This window comes from Solanum tuberosum, unplaced genomic scaffold (genome assembly GCF_000226075.1).
Source record: "Solanum tuberosum cultivar DM 1-3 516 R44 unplaced genomic scaffold, SolTub_3.0 scf00489, whole genome shotgun sequence".
NCBI classification, from domain to species: Eukaryota; Viridiplantae; Streptophyta; class Magnoliopsida; order Solanales; family Solanaceae; genus Solanum; species Solanum tuberosum.
Window position 1 is genome coordinate 198,087 of NW_006239412.1, and position 21,564 is coordinate 219,650.

General features: G+C 35.4%; 1 protein-coding gene across 3 annotated transcripts; it reads left to right on the top strand.

Annotated features, from left to right (window-relative positions):
* Positions 1 to 924: 924 nt before the first annotated feature.
* LOC102580834 (putative D-cysteine desulfhydrase 1, mitochondrial) lies at positions 925 to 17,694 on the top strand. 3 transcript variants are annotated; one of them, XM_006364326.2, is made up of 11 exons: positions 946 to 1,243; positions 1,360 to 1,425; positions 3,040 to 3,078; positions 8,026 to 8,181; positions 8,488 to 8,598; positions 11,044 to 11,135; positions 13,462 to 13,554; positions 14,862 to 14,919; positions 14,999 to 15,112; positions 15,565 to 15,662; positions 17,161 to 17,694. In XM_006364326.2, the coding sequence occupies exons 1-11, from the start codon at positions 998 to 1,000 to the stop codon at positions 17,363 to 17,365; spliced, it is 1,278 nt and encodes a 425-aa protein (XP_006364388.1). In that variant the 5' UTR covers positions 946 to 997; the 3' UTR covers positions 17,366 to 17,694. The 3 variants fall into 3 exon arrangements, with proteins under 3 accessions (XP_015159402.1, XP_006364389.1, XP_006364388.1); XM_015303916.1 differs by lacking the exon at positions 8,488 to 8,598 and having other exon boundaries at positions 925 to 1,243; XM_006364327.2 differs by lacking the exons at positions 8,026 to 8,181; positions 8,488 to 8,598 and adding an exon at positions 3,541 to 3,651 and having other exon boundaries at positions 930 to 1,243; positions 3,040 to 3,234.
* The last annotated feature ends 3,870 nt before the right edge of the window (positions 17,695 to 21,564 follow it).

The following is a 21,564-nucleotide window of genomic DNA, read 5'->3' on the forward strand; positions in this document are numbered from 1 at the left end:
TCCAAAAACTATTTTTAAGTTTGTTTTTAACCCCAAAAAATATTAAGTTGTTTTATAAAAAATATTTTTAATTTCAATTTTTTATTTTTTTTACCCTATCTCACCCCCACTACCCCACCCAAAAAAAATAAATTAAGTTCATTTTTAAAAAATATTTTCTACTCTCTAGTAAAAATAAAAGATATTTTCTCAAAAATATTTTTTATTCATAAATCAAACACTAAAAAATCTTTTTTCGAAAAATATTTTCTACTCACCAATCAAACGTGAAAAAATAAGTAAAAAATGTACTTGTTTTCAAGGAAAACATTTTCCTTCATACCAAACACACCCAACATCTCATATGGTCTCTCAACTAAAGGTTTTTTCTCAGAAAGTCACTCAACTATGAATTCTTTTCTTAGAATGTCACTCAACTTTCTTTTATAACCTCAAAGGCACTCAACCATGAGTTTTTCTCTCTGAAAGTCACTCAACTATGATTTTTTCTCTTAGAAAGTCACTTAGCTTTCTTTTATAACCTTAAAGTCACTCAACTATAAATATATTAGTTACAAAGTCACCCAACCTATTATTCTATTTTTTACTATTTTTATTTTTAAGTAGAAAAATTTCATGTGAGCAATTTTTAATGAAATATTTAATTAAATAGGTAGAGTGACTTTCTAAGTAAAATTATCATAGTTGAGTGACTTTGAAATTATAAATAAAAGTTGAATGACTTTCTGAGAAAAAAATCAATAGTTGAGTGATTTTTTGAGAAAACAACTCATAGTTGAACTATGAGGTTATGAAAAAAATTGAGTAACTTTCTTAAATAAAAAACTCATAATTGAGTCTGAGAAAAAAAGCTTTAGTTAAGTGATCAATATTATCTCCCCAATAGTGGCGGATCCGATACTGGGGCGTATGCCTGCCAAGCAGCGGAATATCCTTTTTGCTAAAATAACTACCGTAAGAAGGAAAAAAAGAAAAAGAAAAAGGGGAAAGGTAAAAAATGTTGAGTTGCCAATGGAGCAGCTTCACTAAAATATCAGTATCACCATTTCCCTTGCAGCAAGCACAACTCAATAAGGCGTTAAACTTGAACAAACAGTGTTGCGTTACCAAATCATCCATGGAGGATTCCAGTTCCCAGGGTCACCAATCGCCCTTTCAGTTTCTCACGAAGAAGCCTTACGAGCCTCCTCCATGGGCTTCACATCTTAGCCCCATTCCCTCTCACACCTTTTCGCTTGGTCATGTGAGATAACAATCTTTCTCTATAATCTCTATTTGTGTTATTCTCTGTTTGTGTTAATCGTACGAGAGGACTGATCATTCCGCTTTTTGTTTTTGAAATTTTGGGATTGTTGTTAGTTTCCGACTCCAATTCACAAATGGAACCTGCCTAATTTGCCGAAGAATACCGAGGTTTGGTTAAAGGTAAATTCATTTTTTCAGTTCTTCTCTATCTTAAGCTAATTCATTTGGAAATATTGAACGTGCAAAGCATTCACTATGAACAAAAAACTGGAGGAAGTGTTTAAGCTATTAACTATTAGCTTGATAAAACTCTATTTGAGCAATGAAACAATGTTATTTGAGGTTTTCTGATTTTTACGATGCAAACATACTGTGATCTGCTCCGATCATTTCAGGATTTGAGAAATGTTGATTGTATATCAAACATTTCACAATTTTGGTTTGTGCGTGTCTGCTTGAATGAAGTATCTGTGAAGTTGTTACTGATACTAATTGTGTGAGAGAGTTTCTTCAATCTATTGCAGATTACTCATTCAAATGAAATTTTACTGGAGTCATTACTTGAAACATTTATATGTAGTCAGAGGCGAATCTAGAATTTCAAGAAGACGGGTGCACCATTGTCAAGGGCGGCTCTGTCCCTTTAAGAAAAAAGGCAACTAATTTAGGCTTTCAAATTTGAGGGGCCTTATTTATTTTAGCAATAATAAGTATAGGTTTTTCATAAGAAAAATATTAAATACATTTGCAAAATAAATAAATTTTATTATAAGAAAAAGTCATTAGAATAAAAAAAAATGCAAGGTTGTGAAAATGCAGCATCTGGGAATTGATCCCTCAACCTCAAAGTGGAAAACTAACACTCAAACCAGTGAGCCATCCAGTTGTTTGTGTTCATGGGTTCATTCAGTTGCTATTTGACATATTTTAAAAATTATAACATGTTAATACATCGAGTTTTGTCGGATGACCACGGGTTCAAGTGACCCATTTTTTAAGCTTAAATTCGCCCCTGTATGTAGTACATGAGTACCAAGTTTATGTGTTCATATAGATGTATAAAAAGTTGGGTATTGGTACTTTTTGATAAATAAGTTGGATATTGGTATTATGACATATAAATATTTTTCTGAGGATGTACACTGGTAAAAAGATAAATATATTGTGACAACTACTATGAAACTAGGGGGTAAAATGATAATAAATGTATCCTACTATTTTCATGCAAATAATGAAGAGTGGGATAACCTTAATATTTGAAATATCTTCTCGAAGTTATTTGCAGTGGCATTAGAGATGAGTACTTTTTAACATGTGTGTGTGTATGTGTTTTGGGGTAAAAAGAAAAAAACAGAATAAAACGAAAACAAGTTAAAGGACATGATTGAATACACCTCACTGAGAAAATATCAGAATAAATTAAGGACTAGTGGGGTATCTCCATTCTCTCCCCTAGATTTCGTCTCAAACTGATGTCCATCAAGTGCATTTTGCAGCTTGATTATCTGGAAAATTTGCGTTTTGTTGGGTCACTGCAAAGAGGTACACTTGAACGACAATCGTTTATAAGATAGATGGTAAGCCTTCCTCTAGAAAATATACATATTAAAACAAGAAAAGGCTTTCATTGGAAAATACTTCATGGTATATGTAAAGTGCAAGTTCTTGTTTCATAGGGAGCCTGAGGATGAGGATTTCTTTTTGTGCTATTGTTTCTCTTATCTGTTAGGCTGTTTTCATGCCAGTGTCACTATTCCAGACGCTTTATAACACGAACTAACTTTGAATTTGTAGCGTGATGATATGTCAGGAATGCAATTGAGTGGAAACAAGGTCAGAAAGCTGGAGTTCTTGTTGGCAGATGCTGTAGCACAGGGTGCTGACTGCATAGTGACTATAGGTGGCATACAAAGTAATCACTGTCGTGCTACTGCTGTCGCTGCCAAGTACTTAAACCTTGACTGTTATCTCATCTTACGCACTTCAAAGGTATACCATAATTGTTCTCTTGGTATTCTGTTTACTTCAAAGGACTTTCTTCTTTTTGTGTAAAGAGGAGGGTATAGAGGATGCTGAGCAAATTTTAGGTTTTATAAGATCCTTATAGGTTTCTGTGTAGCAAGTTTTTGTCTTATCTTTGAGCCAGCTGTAAATCTCTTTTGATGGTAGCTAGCATCTCCTTAATGCTGAAGAATACAACATTACCTTTATCCCAAAAAATACTGTTTGATTCATACATCTTCTGCAAGTCACATCTTCCCGTTTATGTGAATAACTTCTTTAGTTATGTCACAGTTACTTGTAGATAAAGATCCTGGATTAACAGGGAACCTCCTTGTTGACCGTTTAGTTGGAGCACACATTGATCTTGTTTCAAAAGAAGAATATGCAAAAGTTGGCGGTGAGGTCTGTACTTTATTCCTAACGTTCCTCCTCTTGTTTTTCTAATGCATTAAGTTTTAAGCTCTCTTTCTTTCTTTCCTCTGCTTGCACAAGGAGAACTTTGAGGTAAAGGTAGTTTGATGCTGCAAAGAGACTTTTTGAAGGTGTTTGATTAGATTACAAAGCTGCGCACCCTGTTCTAGTATAATATGTCCAAGCTGCATCAGTTGTTTATGATGTGCTTGTATATCTTACTGGAAATTGTCAAGCGATAAATCACCTATTATTTGGTGGTCCATGTTATTTTCTTTAATTGTCACCTACTGATCCTTAATAATCTTCTGGATAGATACCAGTGTGAAGACAATATTCTATGCATCAGCAATCCCAAGTCATGAAAATTTTAAACTGACAAAATCAAGAACTTAATGCAAACTCCATCCTTTTCTCCTTTTGGAGTTGATGACCTTTATATTACAGCGTTACACATGAAAGTGACTCTACTATAAAGGTTAAAATACATTGGAATTATTTCCCTAAGCCAGTATGTTGTTTAAGTTACAAATAATTTCTTTCACTTCTCTCGTTGGGTACTTGGGTTGATAAGTATGAAATGTTGAATTAGACTCAAGGGAATGATGCAGAATGAAAGTGGCTGAAGTTGTTTAGTTAGCACTTTAATCCCTGAAGTTATAGTAGTATTATATTTTGTTTAATTGCACTTTAGTCATCTTTGTATGAGCTGGCATAGCTCTGTCAGAAGCAGTAGTAGGTGAGGACACTGTTGCAAGCATACTCTATGAATCAGCTAGGGTTGTGGTCCTATATATATTGTACTGATGAAAATGAAATGGGATTATCTTGTTTTGCCATATATCTCTTAGTTGTAAGTTAGCTTAGCAACTAGTTGTCTTCCTCATTTTCTATTCCCTGAATTTCCCCTTTTTCTACTGTTCCATTGATTATTGTTCATCAATATTACTGTTCCATTGAATCTGCATTATACATTGTTGCGTAACAGGGGATTTCCCGTGGAGTTCTTTCCGGTTTTATTTGCAATCCCTCGCATGGCTGACTACTTGTCACATTATATTGTTGCGAGTCCCTTGACGATCCTGATACCAAGATAATGAGACCAGCACATGAGGTAACTTAACTATGGGCAAGCGCAAATCAGTCTACTTATGAGCGTGTACTAACTAGTGTTTGAATAGAATGCACACCTCGTCTCATGATTTGCATTTGCACACATCGTCTCATTGATCATATTGAAGGAAATATGTTCATTAAGTTGGTAATGATCAGTTTGTAGGTAGAAAATTATTTTGAGATTGATACCTTGTGGAATTAGTCGATGTGCGTGTAAGTTGACCCCTCGGACATCACAGTTATAGCAATGCAACGTCTTTTTTGATTACTTCTCCATAAATAAAAATACAAATAATATTTGAGGTTTCCAAAACGTGTACTTTCCTTTTCTCATCAATTTAGGCTTCCCACTCACTTATGCTTTTCCTAATCAGTTTAGGTTTGCTAATAATATTTTATTATAAATAAACTTGAAAGGGGGTAAGTCTCCCAATATTGATTTCTTCTCCTCACTTACCTTACCCTGCTTGGGAGGAGTATGTTTATGCGCTAATGGACAGATTTGGGGCTGAGTATACTGATCCTATGTCTGAACTTAAACTAGTCAAGCAGGTTGGTACGGTTGATGAGTATCAAAAGGAGTTTGATAGGATTATGACCAGATTGGTTATTCTCCCTGAGTATGCTATTAGTGCTTTTATCACTGGTTTGAAACCTGAGATTGGATTTACTGTTAAGAATCATAGGCCCTGTTCCTTACCACAAGCTTACCAGTTAGCAAGAAACACTGAGGCTCAGGTAAATGCCCAGTTGAAGTTGACTAGATCATCTCTATATGTTGCAGGGGGTTCTCAGTCAAGGGCAGGGAACTATAATTCATTTTCCAAGGGAGCAGGAAGCAAACGAGAAGGCCAACCATTTAAGGACTCATCTGTGAGTCTGAACAGGAAGACTTCAAGAAGGCTCACACCTACTGAGATGAGTGAGAAAAGGCAGAAGGGTCTGTGTTTCTTCTGTGATGAGAAGTTTGTGCCTGGTCATAAGTGCAGCTCTAACAAACAACTATATTTGTTAGAGGTGGCTGAAGATGGGGAGGAAGACCAAATGTTAGAAGTGCAGGAGGATCATGATAACTATGAAGAGGAGGAGGGACATGAACAGAATTGTGAAATATCTGTACATGCTCTTAATGGAATCCATGGGTTCAACACACTTAGAATCATGGGCTATACTAAGGATGGTCCTCTAAACATATTGGTTGACCCTGGAAGCTCACATAATTTTATTGATGATAGGCTGATTAAGAAGTTGCAGGGAGATACACAATTGATCAAACCACAGTCTGTGAATGTAGCTGATGGTGGTAATAGACAGACTAATGAGGTTTGTAGAAACTTCATTTGGATGATGCAAGGGCTCACATTCCAGGATGACTTTTTGTTGCTGTCACTAGGTTCTTGCGATATGATTTTGGGGGTTCAGTGGTTGCTTCCTCTAGGAGACATCAAACTCAACTTCCAGAAGTTAACGCTGGGGTTCTGGTATCAAGGCAAGGAAGTGGTAATACAAGGTACTAGAGAGAAAACTAGAATTGTGGAGGCCAAGAAGTTGGACAAGCTAGCCCAAAATGGCTGTCAACTTTTCATGATCAGGGTATTGCCAACTGATCAGGAACAACGAGAGGAACCACAGGCCGATGCTAGTGCTAATCCTATCTTGGAATTAACTAAGGAGTTTCAGATACTCTTTCAGGATCCCAAGGGCTTGCCACCTCATAGAGGAGTGTTTGACCACAAGATTCCCTTGCAGCAAGGTAGCAATCCAGTCAATGCTAGGTGTTATAGGTACTCATCAGGACAGAAAGATGTCCTTGATCAGATGGTGCAAGAAATGTTGGATCAAGGCATTGTGCGGCCAAGCTCTAGTCCTTATGCTTCACCAGTGGTATTGGTAGGGAAGAAAGATGGGTCTTGGAGGTTGTGTGTAGATTATAGGGCACTCAACAAGATGACTATCAAAGATAAATTTCCCATCCCCATTATCGAAGAGTTGTTAGATGAACTTGGTGGTTCACGGATCTACTCTAAACTGGATCTTAGGTCTGGCTATCATCAGATTAGGATGGCAAGGGAAGATGTACAGAAGACTGCTTTCAGGACACATGCTGGACACTATGAGTATTTAGTGATGCCCTTTGGTCTCACTAATGCACCTTCTAGTTTTCAAGGGTTAATGAACCATGTGTTCAAAGATTACCTAAGGAAGTTTATTTTGGTATTTTTTGATGACATTTTGGTTTACAGCAGGAGCTTGGAAGAACATTTGCAGCATTTGAGAATCACTTTCAACTTGCTGGTACAACATAAGTTGTTTGTGAGGAAGGCTAAATGCTCATTTGGGGCAACAAGGGTGGAGTACTTAGGTCATTTCATCTCTGCTGAGGGTGTAGCTACTGATCCAAAAAAGATAGAAGCTGTTAAAAATTGGCCAATACCTAAAACACTAAAGGAGTTGAGGGGTTTTCTTGGATTAACTGGTTACTATAGGAGGTTCATCAAAGGTTATGGGGTCATTAGCAAGCCGTTGACTGATCTTTTGAAGAAGGAGGGGTATCATTGGAGTGACAAGGCTACTGCAGCTGTTGAGAAGTTGAAATTAGCACTGGTAAGTGCTCCTGTGCTAGCTTTGCCTAATAGTACATTGATGTTTGTAGTCGAAACAGATGCATGTGACTACGGTATAGGGGCAGTATTGATGCAGGATGGACATCCATTGGCTTATTTGAGCAAGGGGCTCTCTGCAAGGCATCAAGGTTTATCTGTGTATGACAAAGAGCTATTAGCTTTAGTCATGGCCGTGACTAAGTGGTCACAATATCTGCTGGGAAGACATTTTTTAATCAGAACAGATCAAAAAGCATTGAAGTTTTTACTGGAGCAAAAACTTCATACTGGGACTCAAATGAAATGGATAGCAAAATTGATGCAGTTTGATTTTGAAATAGAGTATAAGAAGGGAAGGGAAAATAAGGCTGCCGATTCTCTATCAAGACAAGTGAATACTGAATTGCTAATGATTTCAGTAGCACCTGCAGATCACACTTTGCTTCATAGGATCATGGAACTTTGGAACAAAGACCAAGAGCTTAGATCTCTTATTCAGAAGCTGGAGGAGCAAGGTGAAACAGTAAAGGGATACACTTACACCAACCAACAACTAAGGAAGTATGGTAAGCTGGTTATTGGAGCAGATGCACAGCTAAGGAAGGACATCATGCAACTGTGGCATGATAACACTAATGGGGGCAAGGTCAGAAAGCTGGAGTTCTTGTTGGCAGATGCTGTAGCACAGGGTGCTGACTGCATAGTGACTATAGGTGGCATACAAAGTAATCACTGTCGTGCTACTGCTGTCGCTGCCAAGTACTTAAACCTTGACTGTTATCTCATCTTACGCACTTCAAAGGTATACCATAATTGTTCTCTTGGTATTCTGTTTACTTCAAAGGACTTTCTTCTTTTTGTGTAAAGAGGAGGGTATAGAGGATGCTGAGCAAATTTTAGGTTTTATAAGATCCTTATAGGTTTCTGTGTAGCAAGTTTTTGTCTTATCTTTGAGCCAGCTGTAAATCTCTTTTGATGGTAGCTAGCATCTCCTTAATGCTGAAGAATACAACATTACCTTTATCCCAAAAAATACTGTTTGATTCATACATCTTCTGCAAGTCACATCTTCCCGTTTATGTGAATAACTTCTTTAGTTATGTCACAGTTACTTGTAGATAAAGATCCTGGATTAACAGGGAACCTCCTTGTTGACCGTTTAGTTGGAGCACACATTGATCTTGTTTCAAAAGAAGAATATGCAAAAGTTGGCGGTGAGGTCTGTACTTTATTCCTAACGTTCCTCCTCTTGTTTTTCTAATGCATTAAGTTTTAAGCTCTCTTTCTTTCTTTCCTCTGCTTGCACAAGGAGAACTTTGAGGTAAAGGTAGTTTGATGCTGCAAAGAGACTTTTTGAAGGTGTTTGATTAGATTACAAAGCTGCGCACCCTGTTCTAGTATAATATGTCCAAGCTGCATCAGTTGTTTATGATGTGCTTGTATATCTTACTGGAAATTGTCAAGCGATAAATCACCTATTATTTGGTGGTCCATGTTATTTTCTTTAATTGTCACCTACTGATCCTTAATAATCTTCTGGATAGATACCAGTGTGAAGACAATATTCTATGCATCAGCAATCCCAAGTCATGAAAATTTTAAACTGACAAAATCAAGAACTTAATGCAAACTCCATCCTTTTCTCCTTTTGGAGTTGATGACCTTTATATTACAGCGTTACACATGAAAGTGACTCTACTATAAAGGTTAAAATACATTGGAATTATTTCCCTAAGCCAGTATGTTGTTTAAGTTACAAATAATTTCTTTCACTTCTCTCGTTGGGTACTTGGGTTGATAAGTATGAAATGTTGAATTAGACTCAAGGGAATGATGCAGAATGAAAGTGGCTGAAGTTGTTAAGTTAGCACTTTAATCCCTGAAGTAGTAGTATTATATTTTGTTTAATTGCACTTTAGTCATCTTTGTATGAGCTGGCATAGCTCTGTCAGAAGCAGTAGTAGGTGAGGACACTGTTGCAAGCATACTCTATGAATCAGCTAGGGTTGTGGTCCTATATATATTGTACTGATGAAAATGAAATGGGATTATCTTGTTTTGCCATATATCTCTTAGTTGTAAGTTAGCTTAGCAACTAGTTGTCTTCCTCATTTTCTATTCCCTGAATTTCCCCTTTTTCTACTGTTCCATTGATTATTGTTCATCAATATTACTGTTCCATTAAATCTGCATTAGGGAATTGCTCCCCCATACAATGCTTAACCAAGTCCAAACACAAAGGAAAGTACAATACGGGGGATTCTATACTTCCCTCTACTTAGATAGGAATTCAGGAAAATTAAGATACAATTTCAGTTTTAACCTATCAACAGGGACATATATAATATGGATGCAAAGGTTGCCATCACACTCATTGCCTTCGACTTGAAATATAATTGTACATTTTGAAAAAGTATACCTTTGTACTAAGTTCAGGAAAATTAAGATACTATTTCAGTTTTAACCTATCAACAGGGACATATATAATATGGACACAAAGGTTGCCATCACACTCATTACCTTCGACTTGAAATATAATTGTACAGATAAAGTATACCTTTGTACTAAATTTCCACCCGCTTTCAACAAAGTAGTAGTAGGTGCCAATGTTTTTAAAACCTGTATGACTCATAGTTGAACCATGAAGCTAGGTGAAGTGCTATTTAACGTCTCACATGTTTAGTTATTCCTTCAGTGCAGGCAGTAAGAAACTCAGCTGTATGACTTAGTGACCAGACACACTATCTTATAGATAGCAGGACTAACAATATATATAACTTTCTTATCAGAGGGAAAAGTTACAATAAAAATACTTCATAAAATGACATACTAATTTCTAAGAGAAGGTTGTGAATTACAAACTGTATACTTGATCTTTACATTTGAATTTAGAAATTTAAAATGGTTTTGAATCTTAATTGACATGGTTGTTGCTTCATATATATTTTACCTAATTGTGTTTTTTCCAATTTCTTATTTCATATGTAGTTTATTTGTATTTCTAGTCATTTGTTGCATTACAGTATATTTCTTAAAAGATTCTTTTTTAGTGCACCTTTCTATTTTGCAACCACTGACTCAAAATCCTGCAACCTATTTTTCCCACCATCACCAGATATTCACCTAGTTAAATTTCCATTTGAAGCATCAATGAGTTCTGTCTCTTCCTTCTTCCTTCAAGGTTGGGATGTTCCTTTCCTTCAAAATACACAGGAGAATACCCTTCTCTCTTTCCCCTCTCCCAAATGAAAATACATGGCAGAACTTTTCCCTTTGCCATTGTTATATGGAGACTGGTTGAGTATTTCTTTCACTGATTCTGGTTCTGGTGGACTAGTGCTAGTCAATGCAAGAATGTGATGCCACACATACCATGTCAAATCAGTAGTCTTGTTACAAAATAAAAAAATAGAAAAAAGTTGCTGATTAATTGGTGAGGTGAAGTCTTGTTACAAAATAAAAAAATAGAAAAAGGTTGCTGATTAATTGGTGAGGTGAGATCTAGTGTTGCCCTCCAATTTTGTGACATGTTCCTTATTTTCCCAGTGGAACTAGTATCTGAACTTCGGCCAAATTTCAGTTGTACCTTCTGTTTGTTTCTAGTAGTCTTAAGCTGATAGGCTTTATTATTGTAGTACTGATCATAATGTGTATTATGGCACAGGCTCTTACCAAAATATTGAAAGAAAAGCTGTTAAATGAAGGGAGAAAGCCATATGTCATCCCTGTTGGTGGATCCAATTCTCTAGGAACCTGGTGAGGCTCATTTTATTATGCCACTTCTTGTTCCCTCTGCTGATAAAGTTTAAACCTACTTCATTTTTTCTTCCTAATTTCCATTATTTCGCTTGCACCTTGATATGTGTATTGGACTATTGGGTGCTTGAAGCATCAACATGTTACCAAAAATTCTTAATAACCTTCAGTTTCTGAGTTTAGAGTACCCTATACAGCCTCTGAACTCATTGCGTCTTGCCTTAATTTGAAATGAATATGTAGCCCATTCCCTATTCATTGTGAATCCTTCAATAACGAATATGTTTTCCATCTCGTGGCCCCAAATTGAGCCATAGAGTGCAGTCTTATCTGGTTACTTCTGGTGCAAGCATTGACTTCACTTATTTTGTTTTATTTTGAAACTGGTAACTTTGTGTCTATTGATAGAAACAGATCAGTACGTGGGGTGTACTAGGGCCATATTTACAAGTAAATCCAGATCCTATGATCCCATGTCTATAATGAAATCTAACACATCAATAATAGATACAGGATCATTAGACCGAATCTGATTACACCAAAAACATAGAATCAAGATACAATTCAATTTGATCTGTTCTATACTATTTTCTATGTTCTCAAAACACCTAGTAATTTCTCTCCTTTCCAGATTTGTCCTACCATATGCTGGCTGGTATGATTCTCCACCTACTTCTGCTTCTTGCTAGAACCCCAGCTTCTTCCCAACTTTGAAGGGCCTCTGTAACTTTTCTTGGCATAGTCCAGGAGAAACCTTTAAGGTTTATGAATAACCTCCAAAGCTGACATGTGATCTTGCAGTGAAGGAACAAATGTCGAACAGTTTCTGCTTGTTCTCCGCAAAAAACGCATCTCGGACATAAAATTATCCCCTTTTTCATCAGATTGTCTTGTGTAAGCACAGCTTCCTTAGATAGGAGCCAAATAAAACATGATATCTTGTAGGGTATATTCACTTTCCATATAGTTTTCCAGGGCCAGTTGACATTCTGTTGATTGTGACTATGCAACCATCTGTATGCTTTGCCTACCCTGAAAATTCCTCTGTCACTGCCCTGCCACCAAAGCTCATCTTCCGCTTCTTGTGTTCCTTTAAACTGGCCAATAGTGTTAAGGAAATCTGCAACTCTTGTGATTTCCCAGTCATTTACTTGTCTTCTGAAACTGATTTCCCATCCATCAGGTGTCCACATTCCTGCAATTGTTCTTTGCTGATTTAACATTAGGTTGTGGATATCTGGGTAGATATTCCTCAGAATCCCCATCTCATGCCAGTCATCTCCACAGAAGCTTGTCTTTTCCCCATTTCTAACCTTAACCTTGGTTTTGATCTTGAAATCATCCCACAAGGCCCTACTTCACTTATTTCATTCGCTCTCATCTGCTGTTTTGTCTTTACAATGACACTAATATTTGGATGACTATTTGGGTTTCTATTGAAACTGGCTGTTAATTTTAGAACTCCAGTGAGGCTTAACCCTGTGTTCCAGGGATACTTAGAAGGGCCTACTTGCTACCCTGAAATGGATGCCATGTAGAAAGTTTGAAGTATAATCAACCATTTCATGTTCTTCTTACCAGCTGAAACCCTCTCCATGGGCCTCTTAAAATTGAACAGTCAAAAAACCTTATGGATTATTGCATTAGCATTTCAACCATTTCATGTTCTTCTTACCAGCCGAAACCCTCTCCGTTGGCCTCTTGATACTGAACAGTGAAATAACCTTATGGATTATTGCATTAGCATTCTTCAGCCTTTTCTTTTGATCGGTAGTTGATATTCTTTACTGCTTGACAATATCTCTGTTATTCCTTTTCAACACAAATGTGATGGCACTAGGGGAGCCAAGGATGACTTATTTTCTTGATTGACAGAACTATCAGCTGTTCTGAAGCAAGTAGCCCGGTCAAAATACATTCCAAGGGTTGTACCTTCTATATGCTTATGTTTAAACCATCATTCATAGACTTATAAATACATGATTAAAGAAAAAGATCCAACATGTCATCAGCATCATTAGTGGAATAACCAAGGGTTCAACCCTTTAATTTGTTAGGAAGTTCCTCAAAGGCCTATACCTTGTTAAAGCATGTCGAATTAATAGTCTGATCATGACCCAACTGCCGCCCCCTTGGCCGGGGCATGTACCGAGTTACACTCTTACCTTCGGTTGTCATCCTTAAGTAATGGAGAGTGATGTTATACATTGTGATTTACTGCTCACAGCTTAACAAATTTTTGTTCTAGAAATTTGCCCTACTTCAGGAAGGAATACAAAATTTGTGCCTTAGTTCACCGTTTTGCTAAGTGTAACTATTTTCTCAGGGGCTATATTGAGGCAATTAGGGAATTGGAGCAACAACTTCAGCACTTGAGCATTGAACAGAAATTCGACGACATTGTTGTAGCTTGTGGCAGGTTTGCACCTCTTCTGCATAATTTTGTAATAGTATGCTATTGCATTTCAAATTGTTCATGCTTAGTATTAAATGCAATATTTGCTGAAAATATGGTTGAGAAGTTTTTCCCAAAATAAATAGGAATATACTATGAACATAGAGAATGATCGAGACTCGCACTCTTAATAAGGAACATTATACTCAATTTAACCCATGATATGCCTAATCTTTGCTTGACTTCTGTTAGGACACATACTCTCTCTCTCTCTCCCCTTGGATACTTTTATTAGTGAGTGTTGCCCTGATGGCTGTTCTTTAATGCATCAATGCATGTCAGTGTCTCTGATATATGTTTTCAGTATCTGTTTTCTGTGGAGGATCTTACTCTGTTGATCCTTTTGATAGGGGCTGACACCTTTTAGGGATTATTGATTTTTGTTGGTAGACAAATTAAGTTACCTTGTTGGAGGAGCTTTTGAGTTTTTCCCTGGACATTGTTCCATTACTTCTTCTTAGCGACGACCAACTTTTTGGTGCCTCCTAGTAACCTGTTTTCCTATCAAAGCATGTCATTTGAGAATCTCTATCTTTAAAAATCATATTGAATTAAAAAATGTTTGTGTTACATCTCTACATGCATCAGTTGAGCCTCTCCATGATAGGTGCTTTTGAAGGTTCAACAGAATCTTTGCACCCAAGAGTGTGGCTTTTGCTAAAGTGTTTTGTAAGCTTAAGATGTCTGTGCCATCACATTTAAAATGGAATGCTTGTTCCAATTTTCTTGGAGATGGAGGTAAGGATTGATTTCTTGTTTGCCGCAATAAAAACCCAAGCTATGGTTCTAATAATAATAATTAAAAGAAGGATCAAATTATGGTGGAGACAGAAACACTAGATGACTTCTTCTTATCCGCCTAAGCCTTGGCGGCAAGAGTTACTCGGTACCTTAGCTAGTGGGAGGTAGCAGATACCCAGTGGATTTGCGAGGAGCCCAAAAACTGGCCCAGCCACCACCATTATTAAAAAAAAAGTCTTCAACAGATTCTCCATGCAAACCATCTATTATGGTGCATTCTAATAGAACTGCTACTTATTAATACATTTTATTGATTGAACCTGAAGACATTTGTTTTTTTGCATTTCTAGATGCCCCAGTTGTGTAACTCTAGTAGAATATTTGTTATTTTGTGTTTACTCTTCTTCTGGAATGAGTAACTTCAACTTCCTAAAAATGATCTTTTGTTGTGGCGTTACCTTATGGTGATAGTCATGATTTAATTATCTTTCAGTGTTTTAACCTCAGTGCTATGTCTCAATGGTTTCCAGTGGGGGTACAGTCGCTGGTTTGTCAATTGCATCCATGCTCAGTGGCTTGAAAGCAAAAGTAAACTGCTTGTCTTATTTGAAATTGTTCCCATCTTCACGAAAAACAAATGTCACTAACAACTGGTTTTGATTTGTAGATTAATGCATTTTGTGTTTGCGACGATCCAGATTACTTTTATGAATATGTTCAAGGCCTACTTGATGGAATTACTGCTGGAGTTAGCTCCCGTGATATTGTTAGCATCGAAACTGTAAGGACTTCATTGCTTTCTCTTTATTCTTTAAGCATAACTGTTTTACATTCATCCATTTCATTGTGTAACTTCTTGTTGCTCAATAACTATTGAGATGCTAATTCATGATAAAACAATGTGGCATCAACTGTTGGTTGGAAGTCATGGATATTTTGTTCTTTTCTAACTGTAAATGTTCTCTCTTCCCATGTTACACGTCTTACATAGCTTATTATTTTTAACGTGAATGGCAATGCTCAAACTAAAAAAAACTTAATTTCTGAAAGACCTTCATGGTTGAAATCTTTGATGGATATTTTCCCTGTTAGTCATCAAAATCTTATCAGTAAGTCATTCATGTCCAGATCCATGTTCAAGAGGAAATTATAGAAGTAGTTCTGCATATGAAATATTAGTCTAGTTCTCTAGGTATAAACTATTCTTGTCTTGGCACTTTGGTATTTTAACAGGCAAAAGGCCTTGGGTATGCTATGAGCACTGCTGATGAGCTTAAATTTGTGAAGCAAGTTGCTGAAACCACAGGTGTTATTCTTGACCCTGTCTACAGGTATGATCCAATTGTGCCTTCTCATTTTTTACGTCATGCCATTTCAGCCTTTCACGGACTGTCCACAGGATTTGCCTGTACTATGTAAAACTTATTGCATTAAATGTTCTCCAGTCTTAGAAACTGCCTATTCTTAGGAACTATGTTGTTTGGACTCTACAAAAATGTCTCCGCCACCCTTGTCGGATCCTCCAAAAGCTACAGTACTTTTTGAGGATCTAACTCAGCATTTTAAAGTGTCCGACAAGCATAACTTATGAATGTACCAAATCTCGAATGAGGTTGGAGAATAATATATTCACTATAAAACCGGTAATAGTAGAATCCTGGGTTATTTATAATAAAAATAAAAATAAAATAGTGGAATCCTTTTTTGCTGATTTTTGTATTTTAGATCTTAATGTTTTATTACAAAAGCATCTCCAACTCAGGTAACTTGAGATCTCAAAATACATACACTAAAATCCCACCAGGAAAGGGAAAATAAAGAGAATGACAGTTCATAATAATACTTACTAAGCGTACATTATTAACATAAACTTATTCTTTGATTGAAGATAACTAAGCTGTAAATAATGAATACAATTTTTTATGTGATTCTGAGACAAGGTTATTGACATTGCTGTTGTAAACTTTTAGCTGTATGGAAGTCTGTTTTAGGTTTGCAAAAGTGATTCTTTAAGTGGAGAAATGTCTTGAGACTGACTAGGTTCCAAGAGAAGTAAAGGTCTTCAGTCTTTTGATCTACAACTGTTTTGGAGTTTTTTCGACATCTAGACTAGAAAACCAACCCTTACACTTGAATTTTTACCTAAAGCAAGCAAGAACAGTGAGACATGATTAATGTACAACTCAAACTACTTGTGAAATTAGGTATTAGGCCAAACTCACACTCCAAAAGCTAGCTTCAAAGGGAGATTGTCCAAACCTTATAAGGAGTCTACCCATCTCATTAACCTCTAATGTGGGACTTTTGTCATTCTTTAACACTCCATCTCACGCCCAGTGCTTAGCATCTGTGTGTGGACAATTTTATTTTGAGGGGGGCCAACATTGGGTGAGATGGGTCCTGCCCTGATACCATGTGAAATTAGGTATCAGAGCAGGGCCCATTTCACCCAATGTTGGGGGCCCCGAAAATAAAATTGTCCACGCACCAAATGCTAAGCACTGGACGTGAGGTGGGGTGTTAAAGAATGATAAAAGTGTCACATTGGTGATTAATGTGATGAGTGGACTCCTATAAGCTTTTAGATGAAACGGTCACACATTTCAACATGGTGTCAGAGTAGGCAATCAAATCTCACCGTCGCCCATATCAAAAAGAATTTTCACATGCTTGGTCTATGAAAAAGAATCAGGGCCCGCACGTGAGGGGGCGTGTTGAGAATGCAATTAACTAATAAAGATGAGACGGTCACACAGTTCAACACTGCTCATATTGATTTCTCGAGGATACTTTAATGACACATTCTTCTGATTGTTAATTCTCTCACAGTGGTAAAGCAGCTTATGGAATGATGAAAGACATGAGTGAGAATCCAACAAAGTGGGAGGGAAGAAAGATTCTCTTCATACACACAGGTGGGCTACTAGGTTTGTATGACAAAGCTGATGAAATAGGATCACTAATGGGCAAATGGCGTAAAATGGATATCAATGAATCTATCCCTAGACAAGACGGCATCGGCAAAATGTTCTGAAATTGACGAATAAGGTGATAGCAATTATGTTGTCATTTATCAACGTGTACACCATTAAAATTCGAATTCCAGCATTTCTTAGAGTAGTTGAGTTATGGATGTATGGTTTCTTCTTGCTATCGCCAAGGGACATCCTTTAGTGACATCTTGGTTTGGGGATTGGGTGAGGTTTCTCCCTTGACTGTTTAAATAATGATAGTATATGTGTCAACTTGTGTTCACCTCGATTAGTTCAATGTATGCATATTACTGTCACTAGCTCAGTAAATGTAACTCCGTCTACCAAATATTAGGACAATGGAATACAATCCTCCATAACTTTTTCTTTTCTTTTCTTTTTCCTGGAATTTGAACCTTGATTTCCTTTTGTTCACCACATTAGGTGCTTCTCCCATATATTTTGCTTGAATAATTGAGTGTATGGTAGAGGGCCCATGACTAGCAATGAGGCGTTAAACTATGCTATCTAGTATTAGAGGAATCTAGTCTAGTAAATAAAAACAAACCGATCCACCATGTTATCACGCCACATAAAACCAAAGATGTGACACAAAGGACTAATGAAAATGATAGTCCAGCCGCGCCTATAGAACCTCCACTCGGGGCCAAAACATCTACTACTTGAAGGAATTTACATACACTTTACTCGTTCTGTCTAACAATACTTGTCAACTATTGATTATGTACGTTTCCTAAGAAACTATAAATATAAAAATAATTTTACTATATCACCCTTTGAATATAATAAATACAATGTCTTGAAAAATGTAATAGAGAAATGATTATAATTAATGATAAGGGTAAATTATGAACTAAGTGTAAAATTATCCTTTGATTTCATAAAGTGGACAAGTATTGTTGGACATCTAAAATAGTACTTCCTCTGTCCCTAATTACTTGTCTACTTTTAAATTGGCACACATATTAAGAAATCAATTAATGACATAGCGAGTTTACCATTTTACCCTTATTAATTATGAAGTGGATGAAAAGTTCTACATTTTTCAAAGTAATTAGTCATTTAATTGAGGGTATAATAGGTAAAAAAAATTTATCCTTTTTTGATTCGTCAAAATGGACAAGTAATTAGGGACAACTATAAAAGAAACAGTGGATAAGTAATTAGGGACAAACGGAGTATAATGGACAACTATTATTGGATAGAGAAATTACTATTTTCCACTTTCGAGGTGGCAAGATTATAATCAAATCTCTCAATTCTTGAGCTAATTCTGCAAATTGATTACGTGTGTGGGTAAGAGTGAATAATTTAATTGCTCATTCAACAATTATAGTAATTTCATACAATAATTTATTTCTTGTATCAATAAAGTTACTCAAATAAATAAGATTTATTTATCTTCAAAGTTACTGCAGCTAAAAAAAACTAAAGAGAGAATTACATAAACTTCCCCATACTTTGTGGCATTTCTTTTATGGTTATGCATGCCTTTTTACATTTAATTTTTGTATAACAATCCTTTGAACCTAATTATTTACCCCCTCAACTTTACTTTAAAAGTCAAACTCCTTTCTCATAGTATGTTTGTATTATTTAATTTATATAAAAAAAATTCTTATAAAAAATATAAATTTCATCCAAAAAGAGAAATAATATATTGATTTTGGAGAAATTGTTCGATGTAAGAAAATATAAGTTATAAACATTCTAATGGGTCTATCTATAATGTAGTCTTTTAGAGTTAAATAATTTATTTGGGGAGAAAGTTTTCTTTCGATTATTTGTTATGTTTCCTTTTATACGGTTAATTTTATTATATGTAGGTCCATTGATCAAGTCATAATATACTTCTATTTTTTTTTGTTTTTTGCTCAATTAAAAATTTATAATTATTAACGTACGGGTGACGTACTTTTATTTCATCCTTATAGTAAAGTGCGATGGTGGTTGCCACTCTGATTTTATGTTTGGGGTTGGTTGTTAAAAATCACTTTTATATGAAACTTTTAAATGAACATTATCAATAATTTGAAAATTGTACAAGACTTGAATGAACTTGTTTTTCACGTGTTATTTATTTATAGCTTCGTAAATTTTGATACGTAGAGTGTTTGGTAGAGTATATAAAAATAATATGAAATGGAGTGTATTAATAATGTTTGCATTAATAATGCTCGTATTAATAATGTTTGCATTAATTATGACAAATTATTTTTACGCATTGTTTGATTTGGTCCATTAACAATAGTATGCATTGTATAAAAAAATTATTTACAAAAATACCTTTTATAGTTATAATGGAAAAGATGTAAAAAAATTAAGGGCAATTGAGTTTTTAATCATGCTAATACACATATTAAATCTCTTTGCATTATTACTAATACCTACAAATCCATAACATTAATAATACACTCAAACAATAATAATACACAAAATTAATACATACATCATTTTATCTAATACGCGCTACTAAACGACCCCTTATTATGATGTCCTTATTAGTCAGTGCACTTCGAAAAAGTTGTTATCTACGTGATTGTATAGTCACCACTTCTCCAATGGTCCAATGTACAACATTGTCCCTTCTAATTGTTTATTTATTATACCTAGCACCTCAGCTTTGATCCCAATGGAATATGTGAAAAGTTATTACTTATTAGTTTCTATTTATCGAGTCTTTTAAAATTAAGGAGGTTAAATAGGCATATTGAGTTAAAATTAAAAATTAAGTTGAGTCAGTACCCGTTTAAGTGGGCTTAAATTTACTAAAATTTTGGATTGTATTATGACCTTCTCAATTTAACCTGTTTGATCTCAACAATTTTAACATGTTATTTAATTATGAAAAAATTATTGAAATACACGTCTTATGTTTCTATTATTTCCAATATCCCCTTCTATTTCTAAAAACCTCTAAAATTCCTTATTTCTTTAATGTATCCGAGCCAGTATTTAATGTATCCGAGCCAGTATTTAATGTATCCGAGCTACATATTAATGTCCCCGAGCCAGTATTTAATGTATCCGAGCTACATATTATGTATCCGGTTTATTTTATAATGTATCCAGCTAGTTTTTAATGTATCCGAGCCAGTATTTAATGTATCCGAGCTACATATTAATGTATCCGAGCTACATATTATGTATCCGATTTATGTTATAATGTATCCGAGATACTCTTTAATGTATCCGAGCTACATATTATGTATCAGGTTTGTGTTACTTTTTAAGGAATTAATATAATTACAAACTAAAGAGGGATAGATTGTAATTTCATATTAAAACTATGTGATTCCTAAAATTTACCCTTTAATTATTAAGAAAAGAAAAAATTCTTTATTCTACCTTAATTTAATTAGTGTATCTTTTTTCTAAACAGAATCAATTTTAGGAACACTTTTAGTTTTAAATTCATATTTGTTATAGTTTTATTATTATGAATGTTGCTAACATTTGTATAATTTTTGTTACCACATAAAATTTATCAATATTAATAATATTTGTCAGATATTTATTTTACACTTAATAAAATAATTTAAAATCATTTAATTAACACCACTTAAAAATAAATTTGCAAATTAATATTGAATCTATATATGCACAACCAAATTTTTGGTATATAGTCCATTGATAATGAGAAGTAAAAAAATCTAAAGTTAAAGATGAATTTAATAAGAGGAACTTTCACATATAGCCACTCAAAAATAGCCTAATTACTCTCCATAGCTATAGTTTGATAATTACAATTCGTAGCTACATGTTATAGGGAGGAGAGAGGTGAGCGAGACTGGGAGAGAGAGGAGAGAGGTTAGCGAGACTGGGAGAGAGAGGCGAGAGAGAGGGAAAAGAGTGGGAGAAAGGTGAATTGTATATGTATATCGGTTAGATAATTGCATATTATACATATGCATTTGTATATATGCAAACGAGATTGAGAGAGGGAGGAGAGAGGCGAGCGAGAGAGGGCAGAGAGTGGGAGAGAGGTGAATTGTATATGTATATCGGTTAGATAATTGCATATTATACATATGCATTTGTATATATGCAAACGAGATTGAGAGAGGGAGGAGAGAGGCGAGCGAGAGAGGGCAGAGAGTGGGAGAGAGGTGAATTGTATATGTATATCGGTTAGATAATTGCATATTATACATATGCATTTGTATATATGCAAACGAGATTGAGAGAGGGAGGAGAGAGGCGAGCGAGATTGGGAGAGGGAGGAGAGAGGCGAGCAAGA

Excerpts from the sequence above, each read along its gene's own strand:
- LOC102580834 (XM_006364327.2), top strand. The coding sequence starts at position 998 with ATGTTGAGTTGCCAATGGAGCAGCTTCACTAAAATATCAGTATCACCA. Across the intron at positions 1,244-1,359 it reads ACACCTTTTCGCTTGGTCAT|TTTCCGACTCCAATTCACAA; the intron begins GTGAGATAACAA and ends GATTGTTGTTAG. Across the intron at positions 3,652-11,043 it reads ATGCAAAAGTTGGCGGTGAG|GCTCTTACCAAAATATTGAA; the intron begins GTCTGTACTTTA and ends ATTATGGCACAG.